This window comes from Athene noctua, chromosome 16, assembly GCF_965140245.1.
Source record: "Athene noctua chromosome 16, bAthNoc1.hap1.1, whole genome shotgun sequence".
Taxonomy (NCBI): Eukaryota; Metazoa; Chordata; class Aves; order Strigiformes; family Strigidae; genus Athene; species Athene noctua.
The window spans coordinates 14,742,808-14,762,316 of record NC_134052.1 but is presented as its reverse complement, the minus strand read 5'-3'; the positions used below and the strand labels follow the sequence as shown (position 1 = coordinate 14,762,316).

General features: G+C 48.8%; 1 protein-coding gene across 3 annotated transcripts in view; it reads left to right on the top strand.

Moving 5' to 3' along the window:
- The first annotated feature begins 569 nt into the window (after window positions 1-569).
- Window positions 570-19,509, top strand: part of NKAIN4 (sodium/potassium transporting ATPase interacting 4) — a 54,393-nt gene continuing 35,453 nt past the window's right edge. The window contains exon 1 of one of the 3 annotated variants that reach the window (XM_074920401.1): window positions 570-952. In XM_074920401.1, the coding sequence (XP_074776502.1) occupies window positions 899-952 (54 nt within the window). In that variant the 5' untranslated portion in view covers window positions 570-898. The remainder of the gene's footprint in view (window positions 953-19,509) is intronic. The other 2 variants (XM_074920400.1, XM_074920399.1) reach the window with 2 other exon arrangements.

Sequence of the window (19,509 nt, the reverse complement as noted above, 5' to 3'; positions counted from 1 at the left end):
TCTTCTTGGAAGGGGAGAGATGCTCCCCTACATCCACCTGCTACTGTCAGCTGTGGTTCACTCACAAGCCTGGGGATGTATTTTAAAATTCCCACAAATGTGCATTTTAAAGAATTCCTTGCCTTAGCCCCCTTTCTGAGTTTGTCTTCCAGGTGCACTCTCGCTGACAGATTTTATGGGAAGAACCATCATATTTGAGGCTAATTCAGGGTTCACCTTCATGATTTTCAGGGGGAGCATGCCCGCACCTGCACGGGAAGGAAGGTGATGGATCTATGTGGAAGGGCGAGGGGATTCCCGTCCTGATTCCCCTCTCCTAGGATGCTCTATAGGCTCTGTGCCCTACAAACCCTCCATGCCCAGCCCACCCCTCCGCCCCGGCGCATCCCGGGCACCCCCCGCGGAAAAACGTCCCATTACGGAAAAAAAAAAAAAAACAAAACAACAAAAACCAAACAAACCGAGGCTGCCCCCCCCCCAGGGGAGAAGGAGCTGCCCCCGGCTGCGCTGCCTGGCTCAGCCCCCCGGGGGAGGGCTCTGCCCGGGGGCCGGGAGCATCCCACCGCGCCTGCGGGGGCTCCGGGCCGGGGAGGGGAGGGGGGGCGAGTCCCGGCGGCGGCAGCTAGCCCCCGCCCCGCAAGCCCTGCCCGCATTTGGGACGGCAGCCGCTGGCGGAGCGTTGCCCTTTTAAGCTCTGGCCCCCACTTGCCTCCTCCCCGGCTCCCGGAGGGGCTCTGGCAGCCGCCGCGACCGACCGACCGACGGACCGACCGACCGACGGACCGACCGACCGACGGACCGAGCGAGCGAGCAGCCTCGGGCCGGGCCGCGGAGAAGCCCCAGGGCGGCGGCGGGGCCGCAGCGAGCGGGGTGCCCCTGCCCCCCCTGCTCGGGGACCATGGGATGCTGCACCGGGCGCTGCACCCTCATCTTCCTCTGCACTTTGCAGCTGGTGAGTGGGGGCGCGCTGGGGTTTGGGGGCGACGGGAACGGTGGAGAAGTGGGGGGTTCGGCTCCCCGGGACGGGAACAAAAGCCCCCTCGGTGCCCGCTGCCCCGGGGCTGGTGAAAGCTCCGGTACCTCCTCAACTTCGTCTTGGAGGAGGAAGGTGGAGGGATGTTGCTGAGCGGGGGAGTTTAGTGATGCCTAAAACTCGGAGAAACCACTGGGGGGGGGGGGGGGGGGAACAAAAGAAGTTCTCGATTCATAAGTTTGTGCTTATAAAATACAACTAAGGAAAAATTAAAAAAAAAAAATAAATCGCTCCGCGGAAGGAGTCCCGGTGGGTTCGGTGAGGATGTTACGAACCAAACCAAACCGAACTTGAGAACCCCACCGGTACCTTCAGCCTCTTTCGGGTCCATTTGCCAGAAGGGGCTCGCCTCTATCCCACCCTGCTCGCCCACACGGAGAGGGTTGTGTGCTGCCTTGGAAGGAATTCTATCAGCCCTCCTCGGGATGAAGCGCTTAGATAGGATGTGCTTATAAATATACATATATTTATTGACGAAAGAAACTTCCCTGTGTGCGGAAAGGGTGGTCCCTGGTGGGCGCGGGGTTCCTGGTCCGCATGACATCTGCGGACATGATAACTCGATAAACAAAGGTCTGGTTGTTCCCCCAGTGGCTGCGCATCCAGGCTGGGTCTGGAGGGTCCCCTTCTTGTCAAGAGCTAATGGGCTCCAGGGCTCCTCCAGCCTTAAAAAGGAAATGACAGCATCTATGTATTTAATTTCATTTACTTTCTTCCAAATTTGCTTTATTTTGGAGCGTTCGCAGCGTGCAGGAAAGGGCAGGCTTCCTGCTAAGTTCTGGTGAATAGCAGACTAGTGCCAAGGGCTGAGCCGAGTTAAAACTCTTTGTTTTGGAGTTGCTCGCGGTGACAGCGGTGTGTTTTCTGCGCAGGGAGGGCGAGCGGGCACTCTGCTGAAGGTGTGGGAGAGCATCTCTCGCTAGGAAAAAAAAAAAAAAAAAAGGGACTCTGCTAGTTTTAAAATATAAACCATCACCCTAAAATTGAAGGGGAAGAGGGTGGGAACACAACCCTGTTAACTCTGACGAGCACAGTTGGAAGATGTGGCTTTTGACTCATAGTTAAACAAAATACAGAATAGAAGTGGCGGGGTTTTCTTGCACAAAGCGTCTCGCTCGGCATATTTATGAGCGAGTTGAATGGCTGGGGAGTGTATTTAGTCTCCTGGATTATTTCTTTTGATTTTTCACCCGTGATCACAGAAGAAAGAAGCTGTACCCTGTGTTACATTAGAAATCGGCATCTCGGCACTCGCTGTCTCTTAAACCTATCACGATGTCATCCTGTTTTAAAGCACACACTCGCATGCACTGGAAAAAAAAAAAAAAAAAAAGAATAAGAAAGAGAAAAAGCCACGAGCTGCTGGTGCTGTTCTTATTTCTGACAAGCGTGGGAGTTTTCTCGTATCTAAGATACAGGGACAAAGAACCCCCAGCATTTTATTTTCCTTAAGACCCTCCTCCTTGAAGAAAAGAAACAGTTTGGTTCATTCTTAAGCAAGTTTGGATGCCTTGGCCATAGCGATTTCCCATGGCACTTGCTGGGTGAATTGGTAGAACTGGAAAAATGTGAACTATGGTGAGGGAATTCCTGGAGCCGCGCTCCGATGGGGGTGAGGTCAGGAGATCCTGGCTGGTTCCCAGCAAGTGCTTGGGTGAGGGTGACTTCCAGCCTGGTGCTTTTTTTTTTATTCTTATTATTATTATTCTTTTATTTTTTATATTTTTAAGCAAACTTTGTAAACCGTCACATCACTTCTACATCAGGGTGGCCAAGTGACCTGCAGGACTCTCTGCTGCTCGGGGTGGGTTCTGTTAAGACAAAACACTGAAGCGATCAGGCCAAGATCATCAATAAATTATCATGACATGAACTTCCTTTGTTCCTCTCATGTCTCTGCTCAGCTTCATTTAATACTTTGAACCCTTCACAGTCTTTCCTGTACATTGCCAAGCTCCGAGTCTCCCACTACTGAAGTCCCAGGGGTGAAATTCTGGCTCCTCTCTGGTCTGTGGAGGTTTTGCCTCGGATTTAAATGGGGAGAAGATTTCAGTGCTGGGGTTCCATACTTCAGTTTCGCAGCACACTCCCGTGTTTCTTTACGTGTTCTCATGTCTGTTCCTCAAGGCTTCACTGGGGCGTTTTATAAATGGTGAAAACATGAAAAACACACACACAACCCCCAAAAAAATCAAATTAGGAATTCAATTTGCGATGCTTTGTAGAGATTGTTTTATTATTAGGTGCAAGTGGTTGAGTGAGTGTGTGGGGAAGTGTTTGCACGCTGCAGCCTAAATGTTTCCCTGGGGAAAAAAAAAAAGGCAGAAAACAAACATATTCGTCATTGTAGCGTATGCTCCTAAAGAAAAAGTTTGTGATCCAGTCAGAGAGCAGAACAACGTGTGAATTCAAGAGCCGCTACACAATGCGAATACCAAGTAGATCTTCAGCCCCCCACGGGCTGAGCGCTCGTGGCGCAGATAGAGGAGGAGAGCTGTATGCATCTGTCTGAAGAAAATCAGGGCTGACTCCCCAGCGGTTTGCTAATCAAGGGGGGAGGGAAGGCTGTAGTTTGAATAAATAATTTGCCGTGTTCCAATTTTAGGTTATTGTTTCCTTGAAACGTCCACGTCAGGCTCTTGCTTTGCTGGTCGGGGCCGCAGGGAGGCTGCGAGAAGGTTCTGGCTCTCCTTCCCCTCGATCCCGTGTGTGTCGCTGTCCCTGATCCTTCCCTCATTCCTGATCTACCCCTCTCTTCCCCAGAAGTTGGGGTGAACGTTGGCCCAGGTCAGGGCCACCCTGCAGATGAGCTTCTCCTCAGCCATGGCATGGAGGAGGAGCGCCAGGAAGGTGCTGGGTGTTTGTAGCCCCGAGTTTGTGCATCCCGAGGGTGTTGTCACCTCCCAGGTCTCGCTTTGGCTGGACCCCTCTGCCCTTCAGGGGCTGATGTTGCCGACAGCAGTTTGCCAGCCCTTGCTCATCCCTCCCAGCCTGTGGGCAGCTGCATGTCAAGAAACATGAGCAAAACTTAAATGAGCCACAGGCCTTGCCATGAAAAAAAAATGAAAAAAAAAATCAGGACTCTAAGAGAACCTCTGCAGAGGGTTAAGAAGTGTCCCTTGGAGAAATGAAGAGTTGAAAAGGGCTCGTCAAGGGCAGGATTCCTGAGCCCGAGTGGGACGACAGAGACTGTCGCACCCAGCAGGACTCTGGACTGGGTGGGTCATGGTGAGAAACCAGAACCGAGGGCTGGGCCTCAGGCAGGGAGATATTAAAAAAAATCATTGATTCGCTTCTTTCCTCCCTGCCAGTGTGAGATTGCACCCAAACGGTGTATTTTCTGGAGCAGTAAGTAATTGTGCACTGAAGGCACTATGTGAATTTATTTCCACCAAGCATGGAAAAACTCCCTCCCTCCTTGTGCCCTGTCCCAATAAATCAAAACTCTGTAGTTTCTTTACATTTTGTCCGTGGATTGAGAGTTCAGATGCCAAGCAAAGCCTGGAGACAATTTTACAGATACATTATAAATCCCCCTAGAATAAGAGCTTCTAATGGAAAAAGTGACTAATACTGCAAATGAGCACAGAACAAGGCGCCCTGGGATGGGACTGCTTATTGAGACTAACCAAAAGTAACTATATACCTTTATTTATTTATTTTCTCATGCTCTCTTTCTCCCTCACTCTCTTCTCAGTGATGCCTTTTTAATCTCTTACAGAAGGGGGTGACCGGTTCTGGAAACTATTTGAAACCAGCACAGATCCTTCTCTAACTATTCCCTTGTATCTGAAGCGGTTGTGTCAGTTTGATTGAGGCATAAAGCGATGAAGAGCACGCGGGGGGTGAGGGCAGAAGGGGAGCAAGTGGGGTTGTATGGCAGGGCAGGATCTGGGGGGAAAAAACAAAAAAAAAAAGGCAGGAGATAAAATAGATGGGCGTGATGGGCACGTGTGGGCTGTGGGAGGGAGGGTGGTGGAGCATCTTCCTAAGGTGAGCCAGCGGGATCGCGCTTTGGGGGTGTGGAGACGCCTTTCCTGGCTTTCCCCTCTCCATCCCAGGGAGATTTCAAACCCAAGGCAGGGTGGGGAGAGCAGGCCCTGTCTCTGCAGCTGCCTCCAGAGCTGGGGCAGTTCGATGCCTCTCCTGAGGGAGCTCGGAGCTCACGCAGCTGCGCTACGGCCGAGCACAAAGCGTTGGAGGCCAGAGCAGGTGCAGGGGGAAGCGCGGTGTCCCTTTGCTCATCACGCTGCTCAGGACCCCTCCAAAATTACCTCGTGCTCTCCCCAGCTGTTTATCTTCTCCGTGGTTTGTGCTTAAATTATAATCCCTCTAAAGGAGGGACTGTCTTTTGTGTATATATGCACAGCACCTAGCACCGTGATGGCTTGAACCTTTCCCGAAGTCCTTGAACAATACTCCAGGCTAAATAATAACATAAGTCTAAAGACTACGTTTGACAGATGCTGTCTTCTCCGTGTCTCTTCCAGACAAAGGAAAATTAAAGCTGTGCCAATAATAGAGCTCGTCAGCATTTTCCACTGAAGCTGACTTTCAGTAGAAACCTGGGGATTTGGCTAAATGAATATTTTCATGAAAAGTATCTGCTTTCCATAGACAATCCTGAGTTTTTCTCCCAAGTTTTGGCCAGAATATTTTGGCGAAAAATCAAAAATGTGCTGGCAAATGTTTGCTGTGCTGGCAAACATTTTTAATTCTGGAGTTGTGGAGCTTTTTTTACAAAAAGTTGAATTTTTGCATGAGATTTTTCTTTTTTTTTTTTTTTTTTTTTTTTTTCTCCTGAGCAGCTGGAGTCAGTACTGCTGTAGCACAGCGCTCTAAGCCCAAGAGCAGCACAAGGGAAGAGGGGCTCGGGTCTGTGTTTCAGACGTGCTCGGGTCCGCGTTTCCCATCGCGGTGGTGGAGATCACAAATGACTCACAGGAACCACGTCCCTTTGTGTCCTCTAACCAAACCCATTCAGACCAGGAATGAAATTTGGCAAAAGCCAAGCCAAAAAAGCAGCTGAGGGCAGGGTGGTATTGAAGTCAACTCTTCTTGGAGAACCGGGGCTTTATTTTGGCTGACGCAGTATGTTTGCCTGACCGCTCTCTGATTTCTCCCGGCCACTCTCTGCTCCTCTGCCTTCCCCTTTTTCCTCTCATCGAGTACCAGGACCATGCAAGAAGAGAAGGAGCTGGTTTCCCCCACGGGGAACCTCTCACCCTGGCCTGTGTGGGGTTAAGGGAGTTGACGTTGCTCCATTGTGTGCTAATAATATACGGAAACTCAGATCATTTTGGCTGGGGTGCAAAATGGAGCTCTTCCAAGAATCTGCTCCAGGGGCCCTCAAGTAGGAGCTCTTGGAGAACAAACTGGGTAACAAAGGCCAGATTGCGATCGCTTTTCCTCCAGGAAAACCCTGGAATAGCCCATCGCTTTTCGAGCCCTTCAGAAAACGCATATGGTCTAGCGAGCGGTAAGTGCCTCAGCTGTAGCATTCCCTTTTCCCATTAGCAAAACATTAGGATTGAGGTCAGTAGAACTGAACTTTTCTTTCTTAATAAAATAAACAGAGGTATTTTGTGATTTAATGTCCTTATGCTTGTGGGGTTCCCTTTGTCCCACTCCTCCTGGGCTGCAGTGGATGTGACGAGCACACCTAACTGCATAAGTTGTGTCTCGGTGTTTAAGTTTGGTAGAAAGAGAGTTTTCAACAGAGTGGAAACTTTTGCCTCAGAAGTAGCACATTCTTCTCCCATTCCTTGTCTCCAGAACACGAGGAGGGAAAACAGGACCTTTCTGGGGAAAAGAAAAAAAAAAAAATACTCTGGCATTAAGCAATGTTTGCTGAAAATGATGTGAGGCTTATTGTGCCAAACCCCACATATTTTGAACTTTTCAGAAGTGTTTTCAAGCTTCTGTAAAAAAGTTGAAAAACTGAAAAGAAGGTGGCTTGGTGTTTTGTGGTTGGTTTTGTTTTTTTTTTTTTTTCTTTGGAGTTGTGCGCTCTGGAAGTTCTCATCTTCCCAATATCTCTGATGTCATCGTGTCTCCCCCAAACCCAGCTCGTGTTGGGGTGTCAGGGGAGAGGTTCTCAAAGAGGAAGCAAGCACAGGCTTGGGTGCTGTTGCAGGGTAGTGCCTTGCTGAGTTGACTCATCTGCTCCCAGGCCAGTGGTTTTTGGTATTTGTGTTGTAGAAGGAAACTCAATGAATAAACACCCTGCAGAACTGCCAATCTGAGGTATTTTGTAATCGTTCCAGAGTCATAATATTACTTTAAAGTTCATGACATTTAAGAATAAGAATAAATTACTTCTGCTTCACTTGTTCATTGAACTTTGATAAGGGTCAGAGTCTTAATTCATCATCTTCTTGCCAGGGATAATAGCAGGGATTCCAGAAGCTAGGATTAATAGTAGTAAAAAGTAGGGAATCAGTAGTAGCAAAGTAATAATAGGAAAGTAGAGTAATAGTAGGGATGAGGAAAAACTGAAATGATTGAAATACCTGGCAGAAATCTCTGAGATGGGATTTCAACAAAAGCGCTGCTCCCCGCCAGCGTGTCGGGTTTGTGTTTCACATTGAGCACGGAAAAGTCGATGGTGATGTTGCTCTGGCTTCTCCCTGGGTTAGCTGAGCCCTGAGCCTGCATCTGAAAGTCCTTGTGAAGCGAAGAACAGAAGTTTTATTTTGCTTTATGTTCCGAGGTTTCACAGACCAGAGAGGAGTGAGCAGGAGCGCTCTGCTGGGGCAAGATCAATAGATCCGCCCTTGACTTCGCTGTAGCTCATTAACGTCAACTGTCTTTTCCAAGGGATGCTTTTTGGTCTTATTTCCACAAGGACTTAATTGCCATTTTCCTGGTGTCTGTGGCTTGTTCTCAGCACAGCTGTTTCCGTGTCAGGACGTTAGACACAAATATGTTGTTTATCAGGGAAGCACACGTCCCAGATTTTCTCTCAAAGGCGAGGATCCATGGAAATGAGGAGAGCAGCTTTTCCAATCCCCCTTCTCCCTGGATGTTGTGCGGCTGGATGTACGGTGGGTGAATCTAGGTTTAGTAATTGAGATGTCAGAGTCCCTGACACCTTTCAGCTGAAAGGATGATGGTGTGGAAGCGGTGACCTCCGCTGCCATCTGCCACGGCTTAATGAAAATATACTGTGGGAATCAAGGCAACAGCTTGTCTTTGTCACCTGCTTGGAGAAGGCAGACGTCAGGAGTTGCTGTGCCAGCTTCTCTTGCCACCTTTCAGCGACTGGCCAGCCCTGCGGGCAGCTTCCCACCTGCTCTCCAGGCTCTCTCAGGCCAACAAAATACCTGCTTTCTTCCCTCTTTTCTTTTTTTTCCCTCCCCTTTTTTCATCCAATGCTCAAAACTCTAGAAAACCAGGACCATCATCTTATTTTTTCTGTACCAGCAGAGCAAGCACGCAGATGTTCACCCAGGCCTTGACTTTCAGAAGCGTGGGAGAACAAGTTGCCACCCCGTTACGGCAGCAGGCAGTCTCACTGCACAGCGATGGGGTGGGAGGGCTGGGGGTGCGTGTGAATCCAGCTTTCATGCCCTTTCTGCACTTTGGGGCAGCCCCTCACCACGCAGACGTGTTCCCTGTGGCGCTGCCCTCAGAGGAGGTGAGAAGACAGGTGAGGATCCCACTGATGGGATGCCTGGAGCAGGGTGAGCCAGGGCTCCTCATCCCTCCTCGCCCCGCAGAGCTGCCCGTGAGCTCTGTCTCAGGAGGGTGTTGCTCTGCGACAGGATCTGTTTTCTCAGCACCGTTCTCCAAGGCTCTTTCCCTCTCATTGTGCCAACTGGGAAAACAGACGTGGAACATCACCACTGACCTAGGGAAGGTAGGTCAGAATGGTACAGGACAGACTCTCTCCTTCATTAGTGAGCACTTGGGCAACCGGGCACCAGGTCAAAGATAGGAGAGAAGAAGAATTGAGTATTTCCGAGGACAGTTGGGTGATGCTAAGTGTGCTTAATAAAAACTGCATCCCGGTGCTCAGATGAATACACAGTTACAGAGAATACACAGATCCTGGGAAGATACCTCCTGTGACCCCTCTCTGGGGAACAGGGACCTGTCCTGTATCTCTGGTGACCCTGACAACAGCCTTGGACCCATTAAAGTGTCTGGTGCTGAATTATATTTTCCAAGTGCTATTCTCTGAAGATAGTTCATCCGTAAGTACCGTTTCATCTGAACAGGGAAGGTGAGACAGAGGACACTAAAGAAGGGGATGGAGCATTTTATTACCCACACAGAACTTATAAAATATTGAGTGTAACCTTGCATGGAGTGCTCTGTATGGTGTGTTCATCCATCACAGATAAACAGCCTCACCACAATTAACAGTTTGTCACTGTCTATGTTCAGCTCCACCTGCAAATTACCTCTATAGTAATCGGAGTTCAATCTCAGTACTAGGATGGTTAACCTACGTGGAGATCAGGAGGAATCTAAATCCTGGCCTGACTCAGATTGGTTCAGATTTAGGAGGTATGGATATTATTCTACACTACTACAATAAAAGCATTTCCCTGCCCGTTAGAAATGCCTTCTTTGTGTCGGGAGTATTTTGGGTTGTACTCCAAGGTCTACAAGCAAAATTTTCCTTTACATGAAGCTCAGCGGGTAAATGGTCTTTTAGTGGAGGGTATGTGACAGGGTCTTTGCTTAGTATTACGGCTACGGTCCAGATACTCAGGAGATAACTCCACGCTGCGGGGCTTGGGGATATCCTCTCCTTTCGGAGATACTGGACCCTTGATGTTCTATTAAGAGGGAACTAGTCCCACCTTGGTGGAAGCACCACATCCAAATGCTTCAAGGACCAGGAGTTACTCGTAGGCACTTAAAAAAACTTTTCTGCTTCCCTGAGGAGGAATTACTGAGTGAAGCTGATTGAAGGAAGAACTCCTCCTGCACCAAAGATCCATCTCGGCAGGACAAGAACGAGCTGGTCTCGTCTAACTGGCTTTGACCTTCGTTCAGAGGCCTTGAAAGCAGTAGAGACCACAAGTATGTGTTTACCAGCTAACAGGTCCACAGAGACAAGATCTAGGTCCAGAGGCTGATTAACCTTGTGGAGGATGACCAAGACCTGAGTCCTCAGACTTGGGTGGACTGTTGCACTTCCCCAGAACTCAAAACACCTTTGAGGTTCTGGGCCAAACACTTCCAGTTCAACTGCAGCACAGAAGAGCTTCTCCTGCAGCTCCTCCCTGGGGGATGGTGAGGGGTAAGATCTCTGGCCAGATTTGAAGACTGTGCTTTCAGATAGCTTGGGTGAATATCTGAACTACCGGCTGCTTAGCCAAATCAAACCCAGTTCGTAGTTTCCCATGGCTACTGGTAATCCGTCAGCAGCAGATTTCCATGTGTGAGATGAGAATGGGCTCTGGCAGGCGGCTGGCTTCCCCGGCTCCGGCAGACAACACACTTTTTGTGATATCGTTGTGGGAAAGGCAATACACCTGCTTACATTGTATATGTACAGAATTAGGGGAGAAATCTGATTATCCTAATTACTCAGAAATGCTAAATACGTGCAGAATACAGTTTGGCTAATTAGCCTGAGAGATTGCTGTCTGTTCGGCAGCGGGTGTTGGGAGAAGTGTGGTGGGAGTTCACAGGCTGGTTTGTGCCTTTGCTTTCCGAGCATGTGGAGAAAAGGGAGCATGGGGGTTTGGAGATGTGGTTGCCAGCCTTAAAACAAATTACAAAGCTGGGAAAGGGCAATTCTTTTTCAAATGTCTTCCACTTTTTCGAATTCCGGGTCTTCAAGTTTCCCATCTCATTATTCTGAGAGGAACCATTCAAGGGAAGGATGGGTCTGCCTCGCTGCACAAACAGCTGGAGAGAGCCCCTGCACGCCGCCTCCTCAGAGGGATCCGAGCTGTGTGCTCTTTATCCCGCCTTTGTGCTGACACAGGCAGATTCTCAAATGCTCTCAGAAGCCTGAGGAGACCGCGATGGTAGTTGGTTCTGTGAATGGTGCTGCTTCGTTTGCATTTAATGGGTTTATTTGCCCCACAAATGTGCATGTTAGGAGAGGTCTTCTACCCCCACATCTGACCTGCTTTTCCCAGAGATGCAGAGGAGGTCAGGCAGATGCTAGGCAGGTGGAGGGTGGTTCATGCTGAGTCCATCTCAAGGTACCAATCCCCCGGTGTCTAGATCCAGAGAACCAGGCTGGTTCCTCCAGCTCCATGCAGGACGTGCAGCCACCAAGGAAACCACGACACTGCACGGGAGGGCTGCAGGAGCCACACCAGGGCGAGGTCGGGACAGCTGGCACGCACAGCTCTGTGTGTTCTTGGGTCCTACAGTCTACACAACGCTCTGCCATCAGACCAGAGCCCAAACCCAGATCTTCTGGATATAATCAGTGCCCAAAATGCACAGTCATCCATCGCTCCTCATAGCCATGCTTCCACGTATCTTTAAATAACCCCGCGTGGCTTTTATTCCTGACCTAGCCAGAGGCTAACGTCTACCTCAAGCTTTTCTGGAAAGGTTAACTTTCTTGCTCCTAAGTCACTGGCCATACTCGGTGTGCTCAGGATCAGTCCTGCCATCAGTTTAAAACAATATTAGCTGGGAAGTTAGCTACATGAAGCTACAGAAGCGTTGGGGCTTCCAGGGCTGCCACTGAAACAGCTTAAAACTGAGTTGTGTGACAGCCTGAAAGAATAGATAGGGTGATATAAAAACTCTGCCATGGCTTCAGACAATAAAGACTGTGTCTCCCTTCTGATGAATAATGGCTCTTTGTTTTATTCCTTAGATGACAGGGCTGTTACAACTGTTGAGAACTATTCCAGTGCTAAATATATGGCTGTGTAATAAAGGCTCTGCAATCTATGAACTGGGACTGAATGGATACTTGAGTGAATCATTTAAAGTACGATGAATTTCTGAAGCAGCTCATAGTGACAGGAGGTGGAGGGGCAGTAAACTCCTTTGCAGATCGCTTAGCCAAAGGATGCTTTCCTCGCATGAAGCGTAACCCAGGTTTCACAGCTGCCAAGTTTTTCCCTCGTGGTGGTTCCCATGGCCATGTAAAGTTCCTCACTCCCAGTTTTGGGCACTAACCTGCAAACAAAGGACGTTTGAGATGGAGCTCCAGTGTTTGGTGGTGAGACACTGTGCAGATTTTCTAGCAGAAATCCTGGACACCCAATCCTGGGAGACTCAGTGGGAGTGCAGCAGTAAACTCCACATTCAGCTGTAACCCAGGGTTGAGAGCTCAGCGGGGTTTTGCTGGACCCTGTCAGAAATAGTGATAGTCTGGAGCCTGCTATGATAGGGAGGAAAATGCTGCTTCTTCCTGCTGCAGCGTTGCCACGCTCGTGGAAGAGACGATGTACAGATATCATTATCACTGATCTGGAGTTCACCTCAGAGTCTTGCCAGATTAAACTTCCTTGAAATTACTTAATGTAGTGGCAAGGATTTGAATTTCTATGATGTGGTTTAGCACTTTTCTATTTTAGCTAAGCCTTGCAGACAGACCTGCAAGCAAGAAGATCAAAAGACTTGAAAAAAACTGGTCGGAAAGTTTGGAGTAAGGACAAGCCAACGATGCCGTCATGGGTGAGGAATTGTCTCGCACCTCCAAAGGGGAGCGATAGGAGCAGGGAGGCAGGGCCATGTGTGGATGAAGCTTTGGTAACACATGCTAATAGAGGGCAAGTCTTTGTCCCCGTTCACGGCCGGAGGAGACACGAGAGTTCACGAGCACCCCACGTCTGAGCTGCTGCCCCGTGGCTCGGGGTTCAGTCCCTGCAAAGTCACCCAACTCTTGCACTGTGGAGACGCCACCGCGGAAGATCTGCTGCGAATGAACCTGGTTCTCCAGAGCTGCCAAGTGGCATCTATTGACCAGCCTCTACTTTAAAAGGGGAGGGGGAAGGGGGGGAAAAAAGAGAGGGAAAACAGAAAATCAGCTTTGCTGTTGAATAAACCATGAGCCATTGAGGAGCTGCGAGTCGTCAGGGGCAGCGCAGCGCAGAAACGGAGGGGACGCAAACGTCATGCGAAAAATGAGGCGCAGGAGGAGCCCGGCCATTGTGTGACACTCTTGGAAACTTAATTGGAGAGTCGGTTGGTGGGAGGCTAAAAGATGTGTACAATAAAAAAGAGACACTCGACTGGACTGAAAATGCAAACAAATTGGGTAGCGCAACAGAAGAGATAAATTATGCTCATAAAATAAACAATGGCTGAGTGACACTGGATAAACAGTTACATATAATAACGCCACTGTTTGTCTCAGCCATCCTAATTGGGAGGCTGGGCAGCATCCGATGAAAACTCTACGTTGCACATTTTCCCTTTATAATGAGGAAGATTTTCCCTCCCCCCTGAAAGCCTCTCCTCAGTCCCATTTAGCAGCACACTGAAAGGCCTGGTTTCATTCCACTTTCCCACAGCAAACTCATCCTGGCAGGAACTGCATTAAGGAGGACAAGTAGAAAATGATAATAAATTGAGGACTTGCTCTTATTTCACCTTGTGACAAATCCATCCAGTGGGTGACTCGGGGAGGGTGATAAGAGCATGGATTGGGCTGCTGCTTTTCTTTTGACGCTTGGTCATGTGGAAAATAACCCCATTCTAGCCTCCACTCAAAAGGGCTTTCCTTTAAAAATAATGCTTTTTAAAAGGCACTGAATCCTTATTTACACTGTTGGAAAGCCAGCAGCTTGCCTCCATCAAAGTGAATGTCATGAGTCTCATTTCATCATGTACTTGGACTGAAGAGAAAAAACAAAGGGGATGCTGCACAAAAAGTGATGATAGTCAATGCCATTAATACAAATGGGAGAACTTGTTAAACCTTAGCTTTTTTTTTTTTTTTTTTTTTTAGCATGATACCGTATTGCTAATAAATCCCTGATGAGCATCTTTTGCTTCATGGAACTCCTCTTAAGTATAAGCAGCAAACACAGCGGTGCAGGGGATGGTGAGCATGAGCAAAACACAGGCTTAGTGACTTCCACCACGCTCACGCTTTGAACCGGAGACTCTGCCCTGAAGCACTTGTTTCCAGCACTCAGTCTAGTCTGTAGCAGAGATGTGCTCTTACCCTTTAATGACTACCCAGAGCAGACTGTGCTTCCCAAGCTGCTTCATCAACCTGTGAAAGAGAGAGGCTGATCATCAGCCTCAAATACGGGTCGAAACTTTTTGCCTTCTCCATCCTTAGGTATTTACTTGATTAATCCGTTTGAGCACTTCATGTGTCTCCGTTTTCTTGCTTTTATTGACTTCAGAAAAATAGAACTGGATCTCTGCTTCCCAGCCTGTAATGCTCGTGGGGAGGTTAGAGCCAAGGAGGAAACCCGAGGGGTGAGCAGCCTTCCTCGCCTCCAAGAGCAGCGGGGACCACGCTGCTGGGGCTGTGCCGAGGGTACCGGTGACTCCTGAGACGTGGGTGACTGCTCAGAAGTCATCTTGAGTCACACCACATTGGCTTTGCCTCCTGAAGTGGCTGGAAAACTGGAATATCCCTGGTTTGCATGTCTTGAGGGAGGCAGGGGAAATTAGGTTTGTTACCTGTAAGTACTAAGGTAATTAATCAATTATTTAAGTGAGACTGATTTTCTTCCAGTGAAGCAATCAGAAGATGAAAGTCAATAGTGATTGATTTATTTTCTAGCCGCTTTGTAGAAGGGAAGTTGGTTGCGGGGATTGTGGTTATTGGAAAATTCCTGCAATGCCCCAAAAGCCTCTGACAGTGCCTATTTGTAACAAAATAGTCGTTTTCCTGTTTGTTCCAATTTAAAACCCTTCCTGTCAAAAGCATTTTACTGGAACCAGAAGCTGGACAGCTAAATGTTTTTCATGTCCAAAATACTCTTTTCTTCCCAGTTCTTTTTCATTTCATGCTTTAACGACAGGCCTGGAAGTTCGCTAGTACATTCATTAGGGGAGAGTTGGTCAGTATTTCTTCACTGTTATTTACTTTTCAGCTGAAAAAAAAGGGCTACGTGGTTTTTTTTCAACCGTAGGTTTTTTCCAAGGGAAATTTTTCTTTTGTCCTTTTTTTTTAAAAAAAAAAAACAAACCAAACTGAAACAAGCACATTTTTATGTTGAGTTTTGCTTTTTTGGCAGAGCACGAACAACAGAGTGTTACTAGCGATGATCAGAACTCAGCTGTCACAGTTTGGGTCATTTTATACTGACGATAGCGTGCATGAAATGCAAACAAACCACTTGGCCCATTTGCAGCCAAACCCCTAAAATACATCCAGCTTCTAATTTGCCTGAAAACTTTCTGCATATTGCCGTGACGTGCAGAGGGGAGTCTCCTGGGTCAGTTTTGATACATAAACCAAATCACTTGGGCAGTATTAGCTCATCTGCTCTGTCCTGGCTTCCCAGCGGTTTATTAGACCGAAGTTACGTCCTCTGGCCGGGCAGGGCGAGGTAAGGTGAATAGCTGAGGTGAGCAGCGGGGGGGGGGGGGGGCTGGCAGGGGCACTGACTGGGCGCTTTTTGCTGGGCATTGCTGGGATTTGGATGGAACATTGACAGGGCTGCATCTGGGGGGGATGCAGGTGTGGGAGCGGGGTGGTTTTACCTCTCTGTTTTGAGAATGTGACAGTGGTGGGAAAGGTGAGGGGTGTGGGCTGTGCTGCAATCATTATGGAGGGGTTCCCAACTTAAAATGCCACCTCTTTTTATCAGTGCGGGCAGGCGGGCATCCAATAAAAACACTGCTGCAGTGATGATGTGGTTTCTGCTGATGCAGGATGATCAGTATGACAGACTGAAGCAGCTTTTTCCAAACACAAGCCAAGTCTCCAGCTATCCCCTGTGTAAAATGAGGGTGTTATTCCTAATTCCACTGTATAGATGGGAAGACAGACAGTTGACAACTGTGCTGGAGGGCTCTGGTGGAAGGAGCAGGGGCGGAATCAAACCCAGGAGACTGATCTGTATTGGGGGTAACACAGGTTTGTGCTGCCCTGTGCCAGGGCCGGGCTGGGGGTCAGCACGTCGATGCCCAGATGTCTCCGTGTTGGTCCTATGGGATCTTCTGCTCCGTCAGACCCAGATTTTACAGAGCCCTTCCGCACGCGACTGCAGCTGGGCGTCCGCTGTGCCTCAGGTCGGCAGATGCTCCAGCGCTTCACTGAATGAGGGTTTCTGTCTTCCTCGAGGAGCTGCTGCTCATGGCATCACAGTGGGGCAAAAAGCAGGTGGAAAGGGAAAGCTGTAAAATGCTGGGAAATGCCTCCCTTCAGCTCCACATGTTGTCTCTCCCTGACTGCCCCGACTTCACAGCTAGGGATTAGGAAGCTGAAGTGCTAAGAGCACTTCTCGTGTCCTGGTGGGGGAGATAAAGTCTTCATTGCCACTTTGCTTTCCATGAGAAACAGTTGCTCTGTGAAAAAGGGTCTGTTTGTACAGTAATTACCAGTGGAAATTTCGGGGGGGGGGGCTGTGCTGTGTCCCCTCCTGCTGCATGATGATCACCAATGGGTTTATCTTCTAGGAGCAAAGTTGCAGCAAGACCGTGGCAGATCCCAATTTCCGAGATTATTCATAATAACAATATCATTTTCTTTCTCCCCTATTTCTGACCCACCCTGCGCTTCCCTTTTAATTAATTCTCTTCTCTTGCTGTAGACACTGCAGTGACACCAGCCTGATTTGTAATGTAAATAGGCAGCCCAGTGTAAAGGCGACCTGCAAGAGCACCGCAGGGCTCTAATTATAATTTTCATTAAACTCCTTCTGTTTATGAATATCTGAGCAATCTGGCATTGCAGCAGGAGCAAGAGGAAATTAAAGCAACACGACCACTTAGCTACAGAGTGTCAGGGAACGGGGACCCAGCTGTTGAGCAGAAACTGAAACAGGGTTCCTACGGACAAAGTTTTGAAGAGTTATTTCAGCTTTGGCATCCTTCCTCTCTCGAGCTTTTACCCCAGTTGCAGGGCTTGCATGTTTTTCCTTCAGAGGATCTGGCTGGTGCCAGTGTTTTACACGTGATCTGTTTGTGACCCAATTAAGGGGATCAGCTGCTAGAGCTCCTGGTGCCATGTGCAGGATGGAGCTGGGGGAGAGCGGCTGCTGAGCAGGACGGGGCGGGTGGAAGGGGCAGAGCAGAGGGAGAAGGACTCGGTCAAGAGAAGGGGAGAGCAGGGAGCTTTATCGAGAAAGGCCCCAGCAGGGTCCCACAAAAGTCTCAGCGCCACAGAGGCCGTTTGTCCAGACGTGTTGGGGCAGAACCTGCTGAGTTTGGGGCTGCTCTGACACACAGAGCTATGGAGAAAGTGGGGCTTTGCTGGCCATGCGACATGGACGCCAAAAAATTCTCATCCTGGTCTTCCCCTGGATGAGAAAAAGAGCTTCAGGTGGCTTTCTGCAGGTGTTTTGCCTTCAGAGAGGGGTTTTTGTAACTCAGGCTACAGCTGACCCTTGGTGAGGAGAAAGTGCTGCAGGTGGTGCCAGCCATGAATTAGACAACAGGGGACACTTCATAAAGCTAAAGGCAGGGGGTGGTCTCATGTCACTCGGACACAGCAAGTCTTTCTCAGGCTTTGTGTGGGCAGGACAGAGGAAAAACTGAGCTTGGCTTTTTAAGCCTGAAGCAAGAGTTTCTTCCTCCTTTGGGGAACAGCCAGTAGTATATTTAAGGTCACAATTCAACTTTGGGGTAACCAGAGGCAAAAAAAAATCGCAGCTTGTAGTAAGTGCCTATAAACTAACAAAGACAGCCATCGTTATTTCTAAACTGGGTGAGTCTAGCTGGTATTCATGGGCTTTATACAGTCTGTGAGTTTTAGTCTAACCCCTGGATGATTTTCAAGTCTTTCTAGTGCACTTGAGAGCTCATGGGAATCTCTGAGCTGTTCCCAAACTGCTGCTCCCACATCCAGGAGACTCCAGGGAGCTGCATCATTAGAAGACAGACTGGGCAGTCCTGGCCCAAATAGTCCTTCAGTACAGCCTTGGATCTCCTGTGCAAGTCCTGTTTATGTGTTCTCTCCCTCCAGCAGCAGAGCTGGCTCTTTTACCTAAGAAGACAATACTCGAGGTAGCAGATCCAGAGGGTATAGGGTACATTCTCTACACCAAACAACCCCTTGCCCAATTTTTAAGTATTTTCACTTTTCCCCCGCATCCCTGTCATGTGAATGAGCCCAAACTTTCGATAGCCTTCCTGGCTGAGCAGTGGCAGGGATCACAGAATATAATGCCCCGTTGGTAGGAAATAAATCTCTCTATTAGAAAATTAAATTCCTGCTGATCTCCAACACCGCTCTGCCTCACAGCCTTTATAGTGTTTAGATGGCTTCATAAATGGTAGGAGATTTCCCGAGGGAAATGGCTGGTGAGTTAATGGCACGTCTTTAATATACTTCACTCAACAGGGAAATTTGTGCTACTGGTGGGAGAAGGTGTGTCTGTGTTGTCCCCCCCCAAGTTCTAAAGCTGTCTGCCTTGCCAGGATGCTCTTTGTGGGGAGCAGCAGGGATGTTTGCCCGTGATCCTCGGTACGAGGTGGGCTAAGGTGGGATGGCAAGTCCTCCAACAAGCGAGGGAAAGGCGGGACGGCCACAAGTGTTGGAGCCTGAGCCTGGGGTAAGGCTGTGCCTTACCAAGCGTCTGGCTGACAAAAATGTCAGGCACTTGTTGAAGAAACTCATTCTATTTTATGTCTGTTGCAAATACAGTCAGGTCCCTTTCGTTGGAGTGTCCCCCCTCTCCGTTACAAAGCTGGAGAGCCAAAGCTGAGCTGTGAAACTGAGGGAGGAGAAAAACACTGAGGGGGAGCATTGTGGGCACAACAGATTAATTCAATTATGTTTGGGGAACTTCGGTTCGAGTGTTGATGTAGCTTACAAATAAAACAAGTTTGTCATTCTTGTCAGAGTGCTTTTTTGCCTGGATCACAAAGGCACCTGCTTATTAATTTAGGCTGATTGCTAATCTCAGCAATCAGCAATCACGGCAGCGTGCAGCACTTAGATGCTACCAGGAGACACAAGCAGGAGCCTGGGGAGCAGAGCAGCTGCACAGACACCTCTCTGCATGCCTCAGGTCTGAGCCCCACGCCGAGATGGGATCCAGGAAAACCAAAGTGGCCAGAAGCTGGGTGGGGTGTACAGAGCACAGCCTCCCCAGGCACATAACTGACCCTGATTTGGGAGAAGTTTAGGCAGTACAGGGCAATAATTTTACTGAAACGTTCCTCCTAGGAAGCAGTCTTTTTCCTAGGAGCTGTATTCTGAGCATCATTTAGAAACTCAGTGCTGGGCAACCTCTTCTCTCCTCTGCAACATCATGTGCAAGAGCCAGGTAATTAACTGTACTGCTGAGCACCCCGTTCAGAGGGTTGTGGAGCAGGAGAGGGGCTGCCACACTCGGGCTGCACCTGGGGATGTGCTCTTTGGTGAGGACCATGGACTACAGAGTCTTGCTAGAAAAATTACTGCC